Source organism: Corvus brachyrhynchos, unplaced genomic scaffold, assembly GCF_000691975.1.
Source record: "Corvus brachyrhynchos isolate BGI_N302 unplaced genomic scaffold, ASM69197v1 scaffold101, whole genome shotgun sequence".
In the NCBI taxonomy this organism is placed as follows: Eukaryota; Metazoa; Chordata; class Aves; order Passeriformes; family Corvidae; genus Corvus; species Corvus brachyrhynchos.
Window position 1 is genome coordinate 7235509 of NW_008237239.1, and position 23991 is coordinate 7259499.

General features: G+C 36.7%; 1 protein-coding gene across 3 annotated transcripts in view; it reads left to right on the forward strand.

The window, feature by feature from the left end:
* The window catches only part of CDC14A (cell division cycle 14A), a 52810-nt gene that overhangs the window by 6158 nt on the left and 22661 nt on the right, over positions 1-23991 (forward strand). For all 3 annotated transcript variants that reach the window (XM_008630236.2, XM_017729768.1, XM_017729767.1), the window contains exons 2-6: positions 4501-4576; positions 10668-10760; positions 13200-13279; positions 19513-19579; positions 21689-21751. In XM_008630236.2, the coding sequence (XP_008628458.1) occupies positions 4535-4576; positions 10668-10760; positions 13200-13279; positions 19513-19579; positions 21689-21751 (345 nt within the window). In that variant the 5' untranslated portion in view covers positions 4501-4534. The remainder of the gene's footprint in view (positions 1-4500; positions 4577-10667; positions 10761-13199; positions 13280-19512; positions 19580-21688; positions 21752-23991) is intronic.

The following is a 23991-nucleotide window of genomic DNA, read 5'->3' on the forward strand; positions in this document are numbered from 1 at the left end:
AAAAAGTACCAGGCATGTGGAGTAAAGTATAAGTAATGCATTTTATCTTTGAAAGATGGTATCTTGGCCTGATAGATTGACTGATGTTAATATGGACCTTAACAAATTAGGGAGATGGACGATCACCAACTGTATGAAGTTTAACAAGGGTAAGTGCCAGATTCTGCACCTGGGATGGGGCAACCCTGGGTGTATGGGCAGACTGGGGAATGGGAAGCTGGAGAGCAACATTGCAGAGAGGCACCTCCGCGTACTCTATGATTCTGTGGAGGTTATCAATTCAGTTAAAAGTCTGCTAGGCTATAGTATTCCTTCATTGAATGGCACCATCTAATAATTCAGGATGGCAAATCTGTTTCATTTTTCTCTGGCACAAGGGTCGAGTGCTTAGTAAGAAGTGGTGTTGGCATTCCGAAGTGCTGGTTCAGGCTTGAACTGACTGATGGCACCTTCATGTGGCATCCCATGGAACTGCAGTTGGAAACGACTTGTTACTAAGGGGTGTGGGCTGCATTTCTTTCACCATTAAATTCCCTGGAAGAATTTACAGTAACTGTTTGCATGGCAGAGTATACCCATGGGCTGGCCTTTCTAGGGGGAAGACCATTCCTCTGATACAGTACAGCAAGTGCCTCAGATATTATACTGCAACAAAGTACAGGGAGGAAGAAATGGTTCTAGGAGTCTAATCTACAGAGAAAACAGATACCAGAAACTTCTGCTACTGCTTCCAGGTGGCATCATGATGGTATTTTTGAAGTAGAGTATTTAAATGTCATCTAGTATATTCTGGGGTTTTGCCGCTTGGTTTGAGAAGCGTAATGATAGCAAGTCTCCATGGGATGAGGGGGAAGAATAATTTAAGGTATCATCTAAGTATTTGATTAAAACAAAATACAATTAAATGTTAATTAATACCATACCTGCCTTTTGTTCCTCTGATTTCCACCTCCATTGTTAATGACTGTCTCTCTAACTGGCTTAAGCTTCAGAGACATTCCAATTTCTTACTGTATTTAAATGCTTTGTTCAAATATCTAGAGGTAAAAGAGATGGAAGTAAAATGATACTGGATTAATTGTTATCAGTGACTCCTTGACTTCTCTTATGTTGATCTTCAACTTTTGCCAAATAAAATTCTTTATTCAGATGGTGACTTGGTATGCCATTTCATCCCCATTCCCTATATATACCCTGCCTATTTCCCATGTTCCACTTACATTCACTTAAAGTTGTGGTCTTAACGTGAAAATCCTTTGGGTGAATCAGGATCAAGTGTCACTAATTCAAGTATAAAAATGGCCTTTTATAGAAAAAGTAATGAGGGTGCATAGTATTAAATCCTTCTGCTTAAACATGTCAGAAACTGTATTTAGGTCTAGGGATGTAAATTGAAGAAAGATTTTGTAGATCAGAGCTCACTGACTTCAGTACAGAGCCTTGTATTATCTTTCAAAGAACTCTTTTGATTTGAAGGTTGTAAAGCACATTTTTAACTTAGCCCAAATAAAGAAGGGATAATTAACTTACTCAGTTTAGAGGTATAAAATGGAGAAGGATTATGTTACATGCATTATTTTAACTTTCAGCCTCACATGTCAACCACAATGTTTTATCAGCAAAGTCAATGGCTGGTTTATACTGCCTCTGTGGTAGTAGGGAAATAACTTGGGATGTGCCAGTGGTTTTCTGTATGGGTAGTAATGCTAGTGCAGCAGTGACCAAAAGTGCCTTTCCTTTGATTGTGTTTGGATTCTGAGAAATATCTTGTTTCTGCAGCATAGACAAACAGTGGCAGTATGAGAGTCTTAAACTCAGGTACTTCTGCCCCCACTCCACCATATTAAGAGAAGCGCTGGATTCTCAATGGTAATCAGTGATGGAGAAATAGTCAAAGATTGTGCCATCTTTAACTTGGTGGCTGAGAGAAGCTGAATAGTTTCATTTTGTAGAAATACAATTACTTCCTGGATAGACTCAAATGTGTTTTATCCTTATACCCCCCAAAATAGTAATTTGTCTTGTGGATAAATTTGAAAATTGGTTTTCATGTACTTTTCCTACACTGATGTTTGAATTAATTTAATCACGTGGAAAAGTAGAAGTGGATATGACTTCATATTGATGTACTTCAAATGATTGTAATACATCTTATCGTAAAACATGGCTGTACTTGTTCAGTTCTTTAGATGAGCTGTGTATTCAGTTACATCTTTCAGATACTTTGCTCACAATGGTTTTTAAAAAAGTATTCTGTATTACAGTAACTATCCCATTCCATATTTTTCCACAAGACTTTAAAAAGTATTTTTCCAAAATAATTTTAATATCATAAGTTTTACTCTTCATCATATATTTAAGTGAAAGAATGCTCTAAAACTGATGGAGTAAGATAGGGTGGGGGTGTTTGATTCATGTTAGTGCCGCTGTGTGGGTGGAGATGTTAGGAAGCTTTCTACATGACTTTCCTAGTAGCTACATTCACACCAGTGTTGTTAGAGCTCCAGTTTTAACTTCTTGTTTGTCCTAACTTATACTTGTCCTTAGAACTTTTTATTTCATCTCTATGAAAAACTGTATGGAGGGTTTTCTTTTAAAAATAACTATTGACCGTATCTGGCAGACTTATCTCTAAGAGAAGATGAGGAATTCTGAAGTTAAACCCTGCTTTACTGCTACTGCAGTTTTCTCTTGGTTTAGTTAACTTCTGTCCAACCTGCAAATTAAGTTCTAGGAGTTGAACAGCTTGGTCTTTTTCCCAGCTAATTAGCTTCTGTAATTACATCATAGTGTTTTGTGCTGAACTGAATATTAACCAATACTTGTATTGTTACTTGATGTTGTAAAGTAGATGATAGTGAAGTAGCATTGGTGTGGCAGGAAGGCTGCTTGTCTTAGTGATCAAACTAATATGATTGTCTCTTTTTGCACTGGTCTCGGCTTTCTTGGTTGAGAGAATGTGGGGAGGATGATATCAATGATGTTATAAGCACTAAAAAGATAAAGCACTCCTAATTTGGTTTTGTGTCTGCACAGAAGGGGTGAAGCCAGAAGGCACCTCTGCAGATATGTAATGCAACCTGTGGGCTCAAAGCAAGGCTGAGAAGAGCAGGTTGTTCAGATCCTTGTACAACTTGGTTGTGACTTTACAACCTCTCTGTGCAATTGCTCCCCAGTGTTTGACTGCTCTCAAAGTGGAAATTTTCGTTTTATATTCAACTGGAAAAATAAACCCTTTGCCACAGGGAAGAAAGCTTGATAGGTACTGCCATCTATCCTATCTTGTAATTTCAGTAAGTTCTGGACATACGGTCTTTGAATTACAGTTCAAAGACCGTAAGTCCAGAACAACTTTTTCCTTTGTGATTCCCCAAATAGAATGCATTCAGATGCCAATGGTTTGTTTTGTTTGTCAGTAGGCAAGAAGCTTCCTGTCTCTTTTATCAAAAAGGCTTATGGCAGATCAGATTAAAGCAGTTTAAGTAGTTGTCCATTCTCACTGTAATTCATAACGTGTGCTTCAATAAATTTGCATAGCCCATCAAGATTAAGATTTTTATGCACAAAAGGAGAATTACTGGAGGACACGACATTTGCAGCTTAAATTTTGACCAGTTTTGCACAATTGATGGAGAGGGAGCTCTAGAAGAGTTTGCTGTAAGTTGCTTGCATAAAGGCTTCTGTTGCTTGTAAAGGTGCCTATATAGAGGGTTTGCTAGGAAGAGCACTGTGAATCACTGCAAGGAATGCCTGTTGTGCAATAATTTTCCTGTACAGACTACTGCTACTAACTCTTACCTTAAGGCCAGAGAGTGTTGCTTCAAATACAACACAGTTTAAAAGTGTAGAAGAGAGAAACAAGAACAATGAGAAGTTGATATTTAGAACAGGAAATAATAAATTGGAAGAGCAGCCCATAGGTGAGGGGCGGAAAAAAGGAAACATAATTAGATTTAAAGTGTGTATGTAACATCTAATCTCTGGAATAGCGAAGGAAGGGGTATAAAGAAATGAGCTTAAATTTCAGACAGAGATCAAGACTAGATGTTACTACATAAATTTTATCACCCATAAGAAATTCTATTTAGCTTATTCTTGAGAGTATGTAATAACATATTCTTATCTTACGCAGTTGTAGAATCTTTAGGATGATATCAGCATGGTTTAAATGTATATCATGTCTTCAAATTCTTCAGTCTATGGTTTTTTGGCCAAAGCCAGACTGGATGTCATGGGATGAAGAAAAAAATTCTCTAGTTAGTGTGTGTATATAATGGGAAAAATAGTTACTGGAATACCTTAAACTGAAGCTATGAGTAAGTCTAAATTAATTGTTCCTATTGTCCTTTTAAATTAATCAAGAAAGGACTTATCTGTTGTTCCATGTGTATTGGCTACTCAGTATCCTTTATTTCCAGCTTTAATTATCAATGACATGCATGTTGAAATTTGCTTAGCTCTTTTGTATTAATAACTCTGGGTTTTGTTTTTTTTCCCCAGTTTCTACGGAGATTTTGGACCTTTAAATTTGGCAATGCTATACAGATACTGCTGTAAACTAAATAAGAAATTAAAGGTAAGCTTCATTTAAAAACAATGTTCCTGTATTTTTGTATTTTCAAATTGAAATAAAATTTGCCAGTTTGAAAGTGTTTATTAGGTGCTCATTAGCTAGATGGTTATTGCTAAGGATTATTATTAAGGATGTTCTTTGTTCCAAGTTTGTTTCCCTCTGAAGAGTGGAAGAAAATAATATGCTCTCATTTTGGCTTAGGAGGTGAGGCAGGTGACTGAAGGCTTTGTTCATCTTTTTGCATAACCTTAACACCTTCAAGACAATAGTAACAAAAGCTTCTGCTCGTGTCACGGGTTTTCAGCTAATGAAGTGTGTATGCTGGTCTGAATAACTGAAAAAGCAGGTACTCAAGGAAGAAAACATGGGTCCTGAAATCACACTTTTTAAAGTAAGCCTCAGTGGAAAGGAGGGTGGGGGCAGAGCAAGAGAGAGAAGGTGTTTATACTATGAGAGCACTGCTAGGCAGTAGGTAAAACATGGGTGTCTTATCAACACAGTTTTGGTCACAAATCTAAAGCACGGCATATGTGGCTAAACCCCAGCTCCATCTCAGCCAGACCCACTGAATGTTATGTACAGCTGCAGACTTAACCTTCTCCAAATACCTGTGAAGAAGTGATTTTCAGCGTGTATAGAAAATCCATCAACTGCAAGAATTGAAAGATGTTTTAATTCCAAAATGCTAATTAACGTAACTTGTGGGCAAATAGTGAGGAAGCCCTTCACTAAATATTACAGATTTAAAATATTAGACCTGTTACTGAAAGAAGGGGAAAATAGGACAACAGATGTGATTGCTTTGGCCACTGTTAAGAGGGTCTCTTTATGGAAAATGGCATTATGTCTAGGTGCACAAATAAAACCCTTAGTTAAGATGACTAATGCTATCTACTGCTTTCAGGGGCATGCTGAATTCCATGTGTTCTTAAGAGGAGGCCCTGCAAACTGAGGGACTTGTAGAGTGCTATAAATTTCTTGGGAAAAAAGGAAGTGCTTCTAGTGAAAATTTACATTGCTTCTTAGTTTAAAAAGATATTTATAAAGATAAAAAGTTAAACTCTGCTATTTGCTATTTTGAATGCCTGTGCTCATATTGGGAAAACATTGGATTTGCCATTTGATAACACCAGAGACCTTATAAATACATTATCACCCTATTCTGCAGTGCCACTGTCCCATTCAAATGCATGACCAATGATTCTTACTCAGTAGGAATCTATTTTTCACCTTAATTGTGCTGCGTGTGACCTTATATTTGAGTTATTAAAAACTGAAGAATGTTTGCTCTGTGAAGCAGTTTCTCCAGAGAAGAACCAATAATAAACCTGCTGTTCTAACTTCACTGTGCCCATGGGAACTAGAGATATCAGTTGTGTCTTTTCCAGGTTTGGATTGAGACACTGATCAGTTTGGAACCTTAATATAGTCTCATGTATTACTGTATGCCTTCAGTCTTCAACCTAGGTACCAAGAGTTTCACCCAGAAAAGAAGTATGCAGCTAATAAATATCTTGGGGTTTTTTTTAATGGTTCAGTATTAAACAGGAATGTGTCTGCAGTCTTTATTTTTGTTGTGAGACCATCATCTTGCTCATTGAATGAGGCAAGCTAATTGTCAGAAGTGGCTTGTAAGCATGATGGTGAAGATTGGATGTTATGATGGCGAAAATAAGGGAGCTAAATTGGAACTGAACTATTAACCCCAATATTTGCAGGGTTGGTTTAGCAAACTGTAATGTCATTTTAATGTAACTTCTCTATTTTTTGAAAAGAGTGAATGTACTTGTGCTGCTGGGTGAAGGGTACAGCTGGCCAGGAGTGGGACAGAGAAGTCTCCACTGGGAGGAAGTGCAGTGTGTTGTTGCTGGCTTGCCAGAGGCTAATTCCAAATAGGTTAAATTAAACTCCTAATGCATGAGAGAGAAGGGTAACCTGATAGTGCAGCCACTTGAAAGTAATACCTGGAATCAAACAGCTAAAGCTTGGAATACTGCCAGAGTGGTATAGAAACTTCTATATGAATAGACTCCTGTCTAGCTGATTGGCACTGCTCCTGGGGTAGGCCAGCACTGCTAGTGTAAGCTTCTGGTAGTTAAAATACGTGCCACACTCTGTCCTAATTTAGATACCATCTGCAGAGGGTAAGTAGGCTTGTAAGATGGAGTCCCTGGGCTGAAGCCTGCCTCTGCATGTGTATTTACATGCCTCAGAGGAGTGCATCTGCTGGGGACTGTAGGCCTAGCTTCAGTGGCTGCTGCTTAGCTTCCCCAGGCCAGAATTACAGAGTCGTCATTTCTACGCCTCATCTTGTGTCTGTCCTTCACACGTCCCCAAGAGGAGTTCTGGGGCCTGAACCAGTGTGTTCACAAGTTCATGACCTGTGCCTTGTCTGCCCTGCAGCAGCAAAAGTATGGTAATGCTCGTGTGGCACCAGGTGATGTGTAAGCAGCCTGGGATGAGCGTTTCAGAGGTGGAAAGTACAGATTGGACTAACGACAGAGAGAGAGTCCTATTGGGCAACTGCTGCTTGCACACCCTTGCCAAAAGGGTGCCCTGTGACCAGCAGCAGGATTTGTTTGATCATAGGAAGTAAAAGACACTGCAGATTATCATGGGATGGTTGCTATTACCATACTGCAATACATCTGAGACCCTGAAGCAATCATAGTGCTTAAGCCCAGATGATTTGGTATACTTGGCTGGGTAATCAGGGAGTGTTGCTGATAAAAATGATACAAGTATTGAAGATCAATGGCAGGAGAGAAAAGGTACTGGCAGGCTTATAAACTATGGAGTTCACATTTTTTGTATGCTAACTGTATTGCTGCTGTATCATAGAGGGATTCGGCTAATTGTTTTGTTTTAATATAAATAAACTGCTGGGCATACACATGGAACTATAGTAATTGCAAAGCATCTCCTTTAGGACAGCCTAGATTTTGAGGCAGGGTTGCATGCATGTGTTTAATTATTTTCTATTAAGTTTGTCAGTCTTGTATTCACTGCTGTTTACGTGCACATATTACCTATATATACACACCTGTATATATATAAAAGTAGAATTTGCATAGATGTAGGCTTATTAAACACATTGAAGTAATTTCTTGCTTGAACAGTACAACTGTGTTAAACCATGCCATTTTATAAAATGCTGTCAAATATATGGTAATTTTACACAGCTGTCAATCCAGTAATTGTCCACGGCACTTTTTAATCCTGTCATCAATTTCTCTGCAAATAAATCTATTTTGAGATTTACAAGGAACTTTTAAAAAAGAAAAATGTAATCTTACAGTGAAAGTAAATGTTCTGTAACCCTCTCATACACTTCATGAATTAGTTTTATCACCTAAAGCAAAAACTGCTACATTTTCTGTGTAACCTCTGCTTTTAATTCACAAGATTGTCTTTCAGTATATTCCTCTGGGGTATATCTTGGCAGATACTGTTGTGTTATACTGTTAAAATTTCATCTTTTAATGATGTGTGAAACTGATAAAATTTTCTTACTGGTAAAGGATATTTTTTGTGCTTTATAGCGTGTGCACCTCAGTTTTATTGCGGAAAAAAAAAGTTTATTGGCAACTAAGTTATCTGCAACTATAGTTATTCCCTAGAAGACCTGTATTGAAAAAGTCTGTTTTGAAACATTCCTGGTTCTTCAGAGCTGTGCAGTGCCTAAGGGAACTAAAGCCCTAATCCATTCAGGTGGAGCTCTGGAGCTGTAAAAACAGTCACCTCCCAGAACTGTTGTGAAAGCTTGTCATTGGACCTGGCCACAGGAGTAGATGTAGTTTATGAAATACGGTCAGAAAATCGGTATTTTTAAAAATAGATCCAACAGCTTAGTTTTGATAGTGAAAGTGTACTGAGTTGACAAACTGCACGTTAATGTTAACAGATGCATTACATTGATGCTTCAGCAAACACCTACTGTAAAACTTAATTTTCTGATACTAGTGTGTAAATAAAAACAGTGATCTGTTTTATAGGCTTCTGAAAAGTTAAATTGTGCTGCTGTTTTCCACTGCTTTCTGTGCTATTAGGCATTAATGTCGGTTTTCAATTTTGTGTTAAAGCTTTAGTCAGGATTCAAAACACATTTAAGTATTTCATATAACGAGGATTAAACCCTTACATTTTGAAAATTATGCACTAAAACGGATACGTTGTTTTCATCTAAATATTCTGGAAACTTCAGGTTATGGCTGCTTTGGGTACAAAAGTGTCTCAAAATTGGAATGACTTGATATACCCATATGATTAAAAAATCCATTCTATAAAATAAGAAATATGGTCTTATTACATAGAACTTACTTCTCACTAGCTAGCTTTGCAGTTTAAAATAGTGTTTTAGGTGAACTGTAAACTGCTGCAAAGAACTTTGCTTTAAAATAAGTAGTAGTCAATAAGTTATAATTGAAGTTCTGTCACTGTTGCATAACTACTGTAATCTTATCCCACCTACACATCATGGGTGGAATTGCAGTTAGAGAACACTAAAATTAAAAAATTGAGGAGGGGGAAGAAGGGAGGAATCTTAAAGTACTGGGATTCATTTTGTCAAGTTTTAATAATAATTGAATGCTTCACTAATTAAGTAACAACTTGTGCTTTGTATGTTTGCATATACACTGAGAGATGTTGCTGTTGGCCTCAAGATACAACCTCTTCCAATCAACAGCAACCATCTATTTCAGGAATTAACAGTCCTATTTAGATACACTCAGTTGCATTAACTCTCACTCCTTCCACCTCTGGAAGTTGTGGCTTGTAAGACCAGACTGGAAGGTGCAGTTAGAACTGTGACTAAGGGTGCTGTTTCTGTGGGGGGTGGGAGTAAGAAACTCACTGTTGTACCTACATCAGTTTTCTCCTGAGTTGATTGGCTATTTGATACTTTTTTTTTCATAAAATTTGATAAAACTGTTCTAAAATTTGCAACAAGTTTTGAGCTGAGAGCAACATTGACAGATTTCTGGAAGTGAAATACAGTTGGCGCTACAAATGAAAGAAACACTGTTGTGAAGCAGTTACCTTATCTCCCCTCCCCAAGTGTCAACAGTGTCAAGAGTTAGAAACCTGAAGTTGGGTAATAGCAGCGGTGTTAGGGCATTTTATAGAATGTGCAACTTTTAAAACTAGAAAAATGCTTCAAATATTTAGAAACAGAATCTAGTATGTCTGTTGATCACTTCCTCAAAACTGTAGGAGTACTGTAAAAATCAGTCAGGAAAAATGTGCAGTTGTGTAGCAGAATGGAAGTGTGGCAATTTGTGAAGTTTAAAAAATTGTTGGTGTGGTAAATTGTCCAACTTGCCAACTTGACAATATTTGTCTCTCTCTGGCTTTAAATAGTTTTGCCGCAGCTTGTCATTATTGTTCTTTTCTGGTGCTTGTTGATTTTGTTTTCAATGAGAGGTTTGTCTGCAGGATTCTGACACAGGCTTCTTTTCTTCCTAAAGAAACAAGAATTGCGAGTTTTGTCTTTGCCTAGCCTTTTCTTCAGGCTTTTCTCTTATGCAATCTTTTCTTTCTTACTTTTAAAATGAATTCTTGCTGTTGAAGCTTTCTAAAGATGTCTGTCACCCCGTTTTAAAATAGTATAGATGGAAGTGTTTAAGTTAAAAAATGCCTGTAAGGTTGATTGCTTGAGTTTTTCTTCTGTCTTCTCCACAGAATTGTGTGCTAAAGAGATTTAACATACAGGAGGATGTTTTAGTTTGAAAATGTCAATGTCTTTAATCAGTGTTCATAAGCTAATGTTTCAAATACCTAAACGTGGGGGAAAAAAATCCAGTTTTTTGTACTGAAGATTTTGGTTCATCTGCACATTGTAGCATGTTTTTGTAGAGCTAACCAAGAGATCTGCCTGGAAACAGTGGCTATTTCCTTGCACTCTTACTTATCTGTGTTATAAGATTGTTCAGAGTATCAGTAATTTTTTCTCTTTTAATTTTAAGAATCTTTTATAAGAATTTTTTCTGACCTATTTTGCAGTTTTGGAAAACTGGTTTGGCTAAAGTATTCTTAAAGTGTATTCTTTTCTTAGTAAATATGCTGTTTTGTTTATTTACTTTCTTTTAAACAGTATTTCAGTCTATCAAGAAAGAAGATCGTGTACTACACCAGTTTTGACCAGCGGAAGCGAGCGAATGCAGCGTTTCTAATAGGTGCATATGCTGTAAGTATTTTTGATCCCATGGATACTTTAACCTTCCTTAAGAGACTTCGGCTTTGTGTGAAATGGCATAAATATGCTGTTTTATTTGTTTACTTTCTTTTAAACAGTATTTCAGTCTATCAAGAAAGAAGATCGTGTACTACACCAGTTTTGACCAGCGGAAGCGAGCGAATGCAGCGTTTCTAATAGGTGCATATGCTGTAAGTATTTTTGATCCCATGGATACTTTAACCTTCCTTAAGAGACTTCGGCTTTGTGTGAAATGGCTTCTCTAGGGGTGCTCCTTTAGGGAGGTGAGCAGATGGTCATTTCATTTGTCTCTAAGCTGTCTTTGAAAACTCTGTGGTATGAGTTTTAGGGAAACCCTGTCTTCGTCCCTTAACTCCTTTTATTTTACTGCACAGGGAATGGCTTTGGCAGATCCTCTGCATGTTTTTCCATAGAGTACCAATTTCTTGAATGTGGAAAATCCGAATCACGAACTGACCTCTAACTGATCATACTAGAATCAATTGCTTTTCATGTCATTAGTGAGATTCAGAGTGAGAAGGAGAAAAGATTTTTCTCACAGCCTTCTAAAAGTTATTAGACCAGAGGCATAGTGATTATTGAATTGATTTCTTTTCTCATTTAATTTTCACAGCCTACCCAGAATAATAGACAGTGTGCCACAACTCTACCAGTGTTTGAGATTTAATTGAGGAGGTTCAGTTTATTTGTCCTGGTTCCTGTTCCTTTTCCTTATAGGTAGCAGATAGACTGGACATATTTCTTTCTCATGATTCCTTTGAGTGTGTATTTTGTTAGTAATACCTTTATTAGATTTCTGTAATGCCAGTAAGAGAGAAAAGCTGTTAAGTTCTTAAGTTTGTAGTTCTAATGGCAGCAAATGATCAGATAATAGCAAACTACTAGGGCATGTCCAGTTAATTTGCTTGCATGAGTGTTTTTTCCTAATTTAAAAATCTAAATTACACATCTCAGTCCTACCTGAAACATGCTGGTAATCTAAGCAGCTCTAGAGGGGATCTGTTGCATATACTTCTGATTTGTAAATGGCAGGTGCAGGTGGGAAAAAATGAATCTAAATTGCACTTGAAATACTATGGATAAGTGTTAAGGTGGACTTGGAAAATACTGATTCCCTTTTTGTTCTGTAAGCTTCTTAGGAAATACGATATGAGTTTTCTTGACAGCAGGTGTGTGTGGCCAGTATTGCTACATGTCATGTGCCTGCAGAGTGCCCTAACTGTGGGGAACTTTCAACCACATCATCGCTCAGGAGGTTGAGAACATAAAAATGAAAACATCAGAGAAAAAAAGGTTTAAATGTTCAGTATTTATTGAATTGGGGTTTTACAAGTAGTGGTGCCATATGGTAAGATTTACAGTAGTGACAGTGGGGCAAGGGAAGAAGACCTTGTCCCTTGTAAAAAAACTCTTGTAAGAGAATAGTTACTGTCTATAAAGTACTTTTTTTTCAAGCTTTTACTCATATTGCTTTTTAAATACCAGTTCAGTTTATCCAAACTATTCACAAGGGGCTTTTTGGGTTGTTAGGATTTTTTTTGTGTATGTTGCAGAAAGAAAGCACTCCAAAGATTTGTTAGATTAAAAACAAAGCTAAGATTTGGTTGCTGACGCTTCATTGATACAGATGAGTCGGAAAATGTCTCCTTGATTTTTCTTAATGGAATTCACTACTTTTTAGGTGCTGAAGATGTCTGTGATCTTTTCCTTTTCATTTCATGATCCTTTCTCCTTCAGTTAGTGTATTGCTCTTGACATCCAAGATAATTCCGATTTTTTCAGGAGCTTGTTCAGTGTTTCTTTCCCTCTCCTCTTTCGTGTTCTTAATTCCTTTTTTTTGTGTTTCCTCCTGGTGTTTTTATTATGAGCCTTTATGAGCTGTGTGGACAGTGTTTGGTTGAAGATGTCATGTATACATGTCTTTGAGCAGACACAGCTTTGAAGGGCCATAACTTTTGTCAAATAAAACCTGCAGTGTTGGGAAAACATGTAGTATGAATTCGCCCCTACTTCAGATTCACAGGTCCTTGATAAGATGGAAACTCATCTTTTTCCTGAAGTCCTCTGAACTACCCTCTAAGGATCTTTTGTCTATAATCAAGAATTTAGGCTTTAAATGTAATCTATTTTACAGTAATTCATGCAACATTAAAGTCTTTAAGTTGCAGCAGTGTGTGACATTTTTCTCCAATTTTCTCTTTTTAAAATAAGGGACTGATAGAAAACAAAGTTTCTGTTGATATCTGAATCTTTCCTTTGTATGGGTATGTCTGTTTCTGATGTCATGAAAGGAGTATAACATGCATTCTTAGGCGTTTAGTGTGCTGGAGGAAGTTACTATATGGTTAAAGACTTTTCAGACTCAGGGCTGATTTTTTCTTTTTCCTCCTCTTCCCCCATCCCTTTTAGGTTATATACTTGAAGAAAACACCAGAAGAAGCTTACAGGATGCTTTTGTCTGGATCTAATCCACCATATCTTCCATTTAGGTATGTGAACATAAGAAATGAGGCTACCTTTTCTGTTTTGGAATTTGCTAAACAATTTGAGTTTAGATTGCCTCCTGAAAAGGTGTATCATGTCTGATACAGACATTGTACCAAAAGGACTGATCTCCAGAAAAAATATTTTTTACATTTTGTGTAATTACCTGGGGAATAATAAATCATTTAGATTGCTAAGAGTCTTACATAAGACTCTTAACCTTGTAAACTGTCAGGTTTTGAAAATAGTTCTTAGCATGTTTGTGATTTAGCACTTAAAACTTTTCTTCATAATGCATCATGTGTTACTATTTGGAAGTCATTAAAATATTTTAAATTACCTAGTCCCTAGCTAGTGAGACTTACAGGATTGAAGGGGGTTTTATGCTGTTACATTTTCTCTAGTTTACAGAACAAGTACTGATATTAAGGTTACTGAATGTTTTCAGTGAATCATAGATTGATAGAAACTATCTGTCTTTATTCTCTGTACTACGGTCACATTGGGGCTTGGATCTAAGGAAGTTTAGCTATCATGCTTATCTAATAAAGAGACTTCCAAATATTTTTCATGCTGTGCACTATGAAATGCACTTACGCTTGATGAATGTGACTACCTCATGGTATTCTTATGCAAACAGTGACAATAAAAGGCAACTGCAAGAAGGTCAATACCCTCTCTTTTAGGGGAATCTGCATTTTGCAAGTAGTGTTCACTGTCAGCCAAGGCATTTGTAAATGCAGACCTACTTTGTCTATATCCAATTCATCTGATTGTTCAGCCACTCAGCAAAGGAAGATCAGATTGTCGCTTCTCATACCTTGCACAGAAGCCAGATGCAGTATCTGTTGGGGTGGTAGATTTTTTTATGTCAAGACCAGTTTGACTACAAAATCTTAAACCATCAGCTACATTTAAAAAAAAAAGGTATTAAATCAGTGATAGCTTTTATTGACAGAGAATTTATTCACTGACCTGGTCACTGATAGCTCTCCAGAGCCCAAGAAGTTTACTGAGCTACTGGTATCCATATTTTTTTCAGCTAATTATAAAAGATACTTGGTACAATGCATTTAAAAAGTCAGTTATTTTAAACATGTCAGTGTTTTTTAACATCTCCAAATTCTGTGTAAGATACAGATTTACATTAAGTGTCATGATTTACATTAAACAATGCCTTGCATGTGCCTTAGCATTGCTTCCTTGAGTATCTGCTCCGTGATCCTCCCAGGCAGGCATAGAGGATGGTGCTCACCAGCCTGCAGTTCTCTGGCTCTCCCTTTCTACCCTTTTTAAAAATAGGAGCAATGTTTCCCTTTTTCCAGTCACTGGGGACTGGGCCTGACTGCCGTGACTTTTCAGATATGGTGGAGAGTGGCTTTACAACAACACCAGCCAGTTCCCTCAGGACCCTGGGATACATCTCATCAGGCCCCATAGCTGAATAGCTGTTTCTTGTTGACCAGTTAAAGAAATTTGCTGTTTGGCATTATAGTAAATTGATATGTCTTTGGGTTTTTGTCTCCCCTGCTAAGGTGAAGATTAAGGTGTGTAGAAAAGCGGTTTTGACAAAATGAAGAAACTTAACTTGTCAGATCCCAAAATTGTAAGATAGAAAACTTGGGAGGAATAGTGTGTTTGCAGAACAGTCTCACAGGACTTTGCTCCAATCAAAGGCTATAGATTCTTGCCTTGCAACTGATTCCTTATAATACTGATAGTAGTAGCAATAATAAGAAAATGCTGTTTCTGCTTGACTGGTAATGAAAGTGTCTCTGTGATTTCTTGTAATGCTGATTGGAACCACAGTAACAAATTTAATGATACAAAACAATTTCCTATTAAGTGTTAATTGATTATAGGTAATCCTTGTGAGTTTGAATTCATGAAATTTTATTCCAAAATAGAATAGTTAGCTACTCTAGAATCAGCAAAGGAGGGATCAAAAAAATAGAAGAAACAGCAAGATTTTCTAGAGAGAATTTTATATTATGTACAAAAGAGCTTTTTGTGTTTCCTTGGGAAGAGTATACTTACCAAAAACATCGAAGAAGGCAAAGTCCAGCAAAGGGGCTACTCAGGTTTTGATGTGTGGGTTGGCAGAATGATTATGAAAGAATAATTGCTTAATTCCATTTGTCAGCTTCAGGAGAAGACAGCAATAAATTCATAGAGTAGGATATTCTGAAACATAACTACTTTGCAGTCTTCTTCTATGTGCTTCAAGCCCTAGGTTGCTGTGAGAGAAATGATTGTCTAAAACTAAAGCTTTTGACAATTACGGGGTTTTTGTGGTGGGTTTTGTCTGGTATGGATGGGATCTGGTAGGTGTTTGGGCTTTTGTTGCTCGGTTTGGTTTTTTTAACACAAAGCTTTGGCAATATTAGAGGGAGGCAGTCTTCTTGAGCCTTGCTGTTTCTAGAAGGAATATAGTGTTAGGAGCTTTTGCTAGAAAAATTAAACATCCTGATTTCTTGAGCATTCTTGCATGGTGTGGGGTTGGAAAGCACTTAAATGTCTTTTGGATCTGCTTTGGACTACGTCAGGTCTTGGCACTGGATTAGAGCCTAAGCAAATTCTGTTACCTGCGGTGTAGTTTGTCCTAATGGGAAGGATGAATGTGTAATCTGGCTGTACTGGAGGTGAGGCAAAGAGGAGTGAGGAAGTAAACTGAATGATTGTGATAAGATAAGAAGCTAGATGAGAGCTGGGAAGTCTGATAGGGAGGGGCTATTTGGGTATTGAATTCATAGGTAGAGGTTGGTGTATATATAAGGAGCTTAAGAATTACTGATGCTGAGAGAAGGACAAGTAGATCTGATGAGGGTCTGCAGTGGGACAGTCTAGAGTAGCTGGGAGTGGGAAAGAAATAATTTAATCCTCCTTCCTGGTTTTTCAAGGCCTTAGAAATATTTCCCCCTCCCCCCCCATTCCGAGACATTTGGAACATCTCTGTTGCAAAATGTAGCATAGTACAGAGGCTCAAGCGACTGAACCTGTGCTGGAAGCAGTAGCTCTGCCTTACGTAGTGTGTCTGCTTGGCATCAGGCTGTACTATGAAGAAACAAGGTTGGTGCTGTGAGGAATTTTGCAGTCTTTCCACACCTTTAGTGTCTTGAAAAAGACTAAAATAACTCTTATTTACAATTCAAAACATAACCCAAATGTCTTACCAAATGTCCTCATATTCTAAGGTCCATGAAGGAAATAATTTGGAGATATTAATCATTGCTATCCAGTACTTATTGACTTGATTTTATTCTGGCAGTGTGGAATTTAGATAATACATAACTTCTGTAATATAGGTCATCTCTGTTTGAATAGTTCAAGAGTTTATCAGTGAGCAATGATCAGTTAAGTGTTACAACTGGACTATTTAACAAGTTTAATTTGATATCTGAAGTGTCTGCTATTTAAAAAAAAAAGACAACCTTGAATAGGTAGAAGCTGCAGCATTGTCACATTCTTTGTGACATACTGAGGTAGGTTTACATGAAGTGATTGCTGGGAAACTGATCTACTTTCATGTAGCTTGGTGACCTCAAAAAGCCTTAATCGGCTTAGGTCTTCAGCTGGTATTTCATTTAAAGACAGCTTCAGCAAATACAGTTCAGGGGTGGAAGGAAATCACATCACTCCTCTTACAAAATTCATAGAAATTTGTATTGTTTTGTTTTTATAATAGAAAAGCTAAAGATAACTTGGAAGGATAAGGCACTGCTGTCTTCGAGACACTTATTTTTGGCTGATTCACTGTCACTTGGTGACGCTCTAGTCTCTTGAAGATCTTATACTGTATCTTCTCACTTTCATTTAAAAAACAGTGCTAAAACCATTTAAAATTGTCATGAATACCAGTTGCTTACTGAGAAGCAGAGTTTCAGAGTTTTACCTCAAACTACTCTGTATTGATTTTATGTTCAAAAGAAAAAACAACTACATTTTTATTATTATTGTGTTCAGTCTCTAAATAATGACATGAATTTCAGAGACAGATTTTAGTTTATAGCTTCTAGGGTTTGTTTCTTTGTTGGCAAGTGCTGGGGAAACAAACTGTTTCGTTATTGACAGTGTTTAGAGGTTTGGTGAAAGGGAAAGCATTATGCAGTATTGAGGTCAGCTACAACAACTGTGAAATCGGATGTGGGATGTGCAGCTCTGTATTGCCAGCTCAGATTCATACTAAATCAGTATCTCCTGGGAATATCCACATTCCTTCTTGCTTTGAAAGTGAATAGAGTTCTATCAGGTAATAGCTGGTAAAACACTGTTTGAAAAGTAAGCTGGCTATTCATTTGAGCATAAAAGACTGTAAGAATACTGTAATGAAATGTGATCAGCAGCCTACTTTAATGGTCACGTGCACATCAGCAGAAATGAGACATTTGAGACATGGGTGATGGAGGCAATCCATGTTAGCTGCCAGCATCCATGTGCATGTCACTGCTAACAGCTGGCTGTGGGAACTGTAGCTGAGAATACTGTACACCTGGAATTGTACATCTAGGTCAACTTCACCAGCCTCCCGCCCTCCTTCATAGTATTTCTTATTAATGGATTAGAGATTATGTGGCTTTTCCCCAGTATTGTTTTTATGTACTGCCCTGTCAGATGCCTTATCAGTCAAAGAGGTAATTATATGCATACAGATAAAATAGAAGTTATATTCTTGTTACAGCAAAATAACGTGTAAAATAGAACCTGTCTGCTACAATCATATCTTCTGTTCATATTTCTCTAAATACTTAATTTTGTGGTTTGCATTGGTTTGGATTTCATTTCTGTCAGCCCCTCCAGAAAACTGGTACAGCTTTTAAAACCTTTCTGCTATGTATGTGTTCCCATTGGGCCCTTAATTTTTTTTTGCTCACAAGACCTTTTTGTTTGCTAAAATGCTTTTGTATTAAAATGATCAGTTGATAAAATGTGATGTTCAAAATAGTCATGTTAATCCATTATCTGTCAAAAATGTATTGTCTGTAAAATTCATATATTAAGTTTTGATATGTTCTGCTTATTCAGTGTAATGAAAATGGCTTCTCATTTTTAAAACTTCGGTGTGGGATTTGGATATGGAAAGTTGATACACACTTCAAAGTTCCCATTCCAAAACGTTATGGTTAAGTGTGTTTTAATAATCTAGTAATTTGAAAGCTTTTTTAGATTGGCCTGCCTGCACTATGACACTACCAAAATTATGGATTTAATTTTCTTTAAAGCATTTTCTACAAACAATGCTTGCTCAAAACTGCTAAACTTATTCTGCTCTTAAAGAGCAGGTGAGAATTTTCTGCTCTTTAAGTACTTGAGATTGAAGGAGTGTATCACAAACTTCATAGTACTTACAGTAAGTTTTATCAAAAAAGGAAAGTTTTCAATGAAAGATTGAAATTTTGATTCCTTTATAGATTAAATATGTATCTGTCTGAACCTAAAATTTGGCTATTCTGATAAATTGCAGTTCTTAGGACTCTGTCTAAGATAGCTAAGAGAAAAGCTACAAAGGATTTCCTTTATGAGTGATAAGGAAATAGTCTGCTCAGGCAAAGTGTCGTTAAAATCAAACTGATCTGGAGCACACTTCAAAAAGTACTTTTTCGTTTTTTCACAATGCATTTTTTTAGTGGTGTTATTTTTCTTCTTTTAATGTTGCTGTCTCTTACCACTTGAATATGTTTTGATTTGGAGTCTCACTTCATCTTTTACAGACAGGTTGTCATTTTCATAGTGGTAGAACTGAGGTTAAGTAATTTTAAAGTTAATTGTATCGGGATAACTTTTGATCACATCTGTAATCAGGCATCAAAGTGAAAGCCTGTACATTAATTCCAAGCTAGTAGTCTTATTTGCCTGCCCCTGTTAGTGTAACTCAGTTGACACTTGAATAATGGTTAAAGCAAGCTGTGCTTTATTTGCTACTATCTTTACACAATCCAGAGAGGATGCAAACCTTCCTGTTCCAGGAAAGCATAAATAATTTGGCAAAAAGCATGTAGTTACTTCATGTAAAATATGCATCTAAAATAGCTTGCAGTATCTAGCTGCATTTACTCTGAGCTGCCTCTTGGGTAGGGGAGTACTTCAGCCTGAACAAGCTTCTAAAAAGATGTCTTTAAACTTTAATCCAGAGTTCTCAAAGGGGATCGAATAGCTTGAATGTATTCTGTTGTGTGCTGCTGTTCCCCTAGTTCTTAAAAGAATTCTATGTACATTAAATTCATTTGTGTTAAATCTATAGGGACGCTTCATTTGGGAACTGCACATACAATCTTACCATCTTGGACTGTTTACAGGGAGTAAATAAGGTAATAACATTTTTTCTTACAGAACAGGTTTAAATTGATTTTTAAAACATGAAGAAAATACTGTTAAAATAGATTATAAAACCTGGTTTCAGAGCAGACTGTGTGAATGAGTAGCATGCTCTCCTGAAGCCTAAGTTACTGAGACTGTGTTTGAGTAGTGATGGCTGAGAAAGGTTGCATTTTGACCTGTCTGGCCCGGCCTCTGACAGCTTTTTGAACTTCACCTCATGAATTGGAACACGCAAATGCACCAGCCCTGGCTGGGGGACAGCTCCTAATGCAAGACACTGTGCTAGGTCTGCTAATAGATCATTTATAACCATTGGTGAGAGGGAATGACAGGTGGATGAAATCAAGTGAAACAGATACCTAGATGTACTGTGACTTAATCTGAAGAGTTTTTGCATGTACTTGGCCCCAGCTTTCCCCAAAACACTTGGTTCAGTGTTTGACACTAATCTTTTCAGAATTGTTTAACATCCATGAAAACTAAAGTATCTTACTAGTGGTTTGATGTGTCACTTTAGCTCCAGTATTGTTTTCTTTAAAAAATTTACATCAGTTCTTAATTGGGGACCTTTAAATTTTGTTCATTTCCCATTGGCCTTGATGAAGGGAGCAGGCTATAGGAACAGTTCTGTACAGACACTTCATAGACCATTTGAAGCTCTTAAAAATATGGCAAAACAAATGTTTTTTAAAAATTGGAGAAAGAGAGATCAAGCTTAATATTTTTAGTTCTGTGGGGGTGGGAAAGGAGCTGTCAGTTACCAGCAAGACTGTAATTTGTGAGGCATTCTACGGATCCTGAAGATGTGAAGTAGTCAGTGCAGTCACTGTAATTTATCTGCAGCTAATACATCAAAAGGACGGTGAGAATCAGTTTTTCCTCCTTTGTTCTTATGAAATTTATTACTGGAATTTTGTCTAGTTCACCTACAGAGGTAAAAACACTTTGGGCAGAAAACATGTGCCTTAATTGAAAGTAGTTTTAGTTTACCTGGATAAATTTGGTGTTTATGTGTGTGTATATCATATACATGTAATTCAGGGGGCCTGAGTTCTGGAGTGCAGCCAGCCAGCCATGCTTAAATGAAATACATTTTTCAAAATCAGCTGTTCAGACAAACCTCTCAGTATCTTAGGTTTCGTGACAGGTCCAGTCACTGAGCCTATGTTGTCTATAACAAAGCTGGTTTTGTCCTAAAAAGGTCTTCTATATGTAGCAAACAATGGCAGTTTGATGATTACTGGTTTTAAATCATAGACCTGTGATGTGTTCTTATCACACCTTAATTCCAGAATGTTGTGCAATATCTGTATTTCTCAGAATGCAATAGGTTCAGTATAAATATATACTGCAGAAATGTCTTCCACCAATTTGGAATAAATTTTGGCTATGAATTTCATATTCATAGAATTGTACTAAAGATTTGTGTATAACAACCATATTGAAAACAAAAGTGGCATAATTAATAACAGTACAGTAATCAAATATAAAACTTCTTTAGTCCTGTAATAAATACTGTCTAATGTAGTCTAGTGGACTTTATTCTGCCTGTGAAATGTGTATTAAAAGAAATACTAAAATACAGATTATACATGGTACTGCATGTATATGCCATTTTGCCTAGGTATTATGGTGGTGAAACCAGACTATTATATTAAGTGCAGAAAATCGATAAACTCTCAGTGTTCGATGTTTTGTTATGTCTGACTGTATGAAAGTACATTTGGCATAGGAATCATTGAATGAGTGTATGACAAAAAGGGAATTGTTTTTTAACTTGTTGTCTGCCTTACAGAAAAAAACCCCACATGGTGGGGTGTGGAGAATCAATGTTACGATTTAAGTGATATGCAACAACCGTATGTCCCATCCTAATGTCTTCAGAGGGGAAATAATGAGCCTATTGTGTTTCAGTGACATTGTTGGAGTTCTTGTTGTCTGTGGTGTTAATCTGTGAAGAATGTAATGTTGTCTTAATGTAAAAGCTTCAATAATCCACAACCACAAACACTTAGGGATTTAGTTTTTCGCAAAAAAGTATTATAAAATGAGATTATACATTGTATTTCAGTGTGAACTGACACCTTGTTGCCTTTTAGGCCTTGCAGCATGGATTTTTTGACTTTAAGACATTTGATGTGGATGAATATGAACACTATGAGGTTTGTACATTTAATAATCCATTGAATGTGTTTGAGTTACCTAAAATAAGAGTATACAGTATCCCCCAGCTTAAAACCTACTGGAAACACATTTTAATTCAAGTAAAACCCAGTGTTCATATGTTAGGTATGTACATGGAAACCTATATGCTCTTTGTGAAGAACATGTAGGATTACTATCCTTGCAATTTCAGTGCATCGTATCATAAATCTACTGTTTTCGTGTAGCATTTCTGCCTTCTGGGATCTCTGTTATGCTTTCCCAACATTCTCACAGGATATGATCCACAGTCTCTCAGCTGACCCACAGAATATGTTTTCTTTCAGCACTTGCTAGCCTCCTTCTTCCATTCCTATTAGTCCCAAATACATGACAGATTTTTGTAGCCATATAGATTAAGCAGATTTTGAGGGTTTTTTATAGTAAGGATGCATTATGTGGAATTCTAGTAAAGGAAATACATCCAAAATACTTCCCTAACAAAGTCCCAGAAAGCTAATAGATGTCATTCATTGTTCTGCCAACTTTCTTACAAAGATACTGTGGCTTTAGATGCTTCTGGGACTTCGTAACGTGCGCACCCTTATCTGCTAGTAGTAGAAAGTTATCTCAAGCTACATTGCTTTAGCAAAGCTTTAAAATATGCCATGCTGTACCTGTGGGCTGGGCTGTGTGCAGAGGAAATCTCAGGCACAGAAGGTGTACATACATCTGGTCCAAAATAGTTGCATGGTCTTTGTCTACCGTGTCTCACTCCAAGGAAGGGAAAGGGTTTTTACTGAAATCAGTGACAATCGTTTAGTTTATTGGACACTGTCTTTGGAACAACTATAAATTCCTGTAGTTTTATTGGTTAAGTGGAAAGATATATAAACTAGAGGTGTACTAAATATTTGGATATAAATTAAACCCTCTTTTTAAACTTGAGTTGCTTTACTGTAGCCAGTATTCTTCCCCTCTATTGCAGTTTTCAGAAAACTTGGAAGTAATGAGAATAAAGTTGCTTAGTTTGAAAATCTCAGTTTTAAAAGTATTTCCTATAACTGTATGTATTTCAGATACATACTGAAATGCTTCATAAATGATCAAGAAAATGAAGTCAGAAGAGGAGTAAAATGTGGAAAAAGTTAATTGACAGCACATCTATACAGTAGATGCCTGCAATAGGCAGTCTATAACACAAAACTGCCTATTTCACTAAACTTGAAAGCATTTATAGGAGGATTTCTGTATCTGTAATGTTCCCTAATGATTAGGTTGAGAGATTGGTATAGCCTTTGCTGGATTACCAAAATTAAATGAACAAAACTAAAATTTAAAGTATAAAATTGCTGCTTTTTTGTTTATTCTATGTACAAAAAGAAAAAGCTTATTCTAAAAACAAATGGTAGTTAGGAATTCTTGGGATTCTGTACACATGGTAGGCATTAGTCTGCTTGAAAAAGAGTATTAAAATAATTGACTAAAGCTATCCCATTATCTTGTTTAAGTCTTAACTTTATTTTAGTTTGTGAAAAGTACATATATGTGAATGATGTTTATAGTAGGCTGCTTGCTGAGATTAAGAAGGAAGAACTTGGAATCATCTTTAATTTTTTGTCCATTTTTTGGTATGTCTTCTTTTTTTTTTTACATATGGTGGTCAGCTTTATGTTTAGTTATGTCCTGTGCTATATTTCAAAAACTTTAAATGTTACAGGTTTTTGCTATGTTAGGTCTTCAGATGTGTGGTTATGTAGACAAAAGTTGCATACGACTTAAATGGAGCAGGCTAAAAGGAAATTTTATTTCATGTTTATAGTTCTTTCATCTTGCTGTGTTATCAAGGCAGCTAATTCCCCTTTTGTTGGACTGGAAGTAAATTACTGATTGGGTTTTTTAATAATAATGGTGTTTGCATGTAGTGTTGAGCACATATATACAGAGATACCTGTAGTTCATGTTGCTTAAAATTAAAATTACTTGCTGCGACCCCTGTAACTATAAAGAACTTAATCCACAAATAAAACTGGTGATACAAATACAAAAATATTTTTAGCTTACTAAACAGGACTTCTTCCCTTAAGGGAGTAGGGGTGCTGCAGTGCTGAGATGGCAGTCTGTGCTACCAATGGGGGGCAGGGGTCCTGGCTTGGCACTAAGGTTGGTTCTCTAGTCCTTATGCAACCTGGGTAACCTCCAGGAGTTTCCATTGTGCAAGGACGTTGGGAGCAAGCCTAATGGGCTCAGCTAACAAACA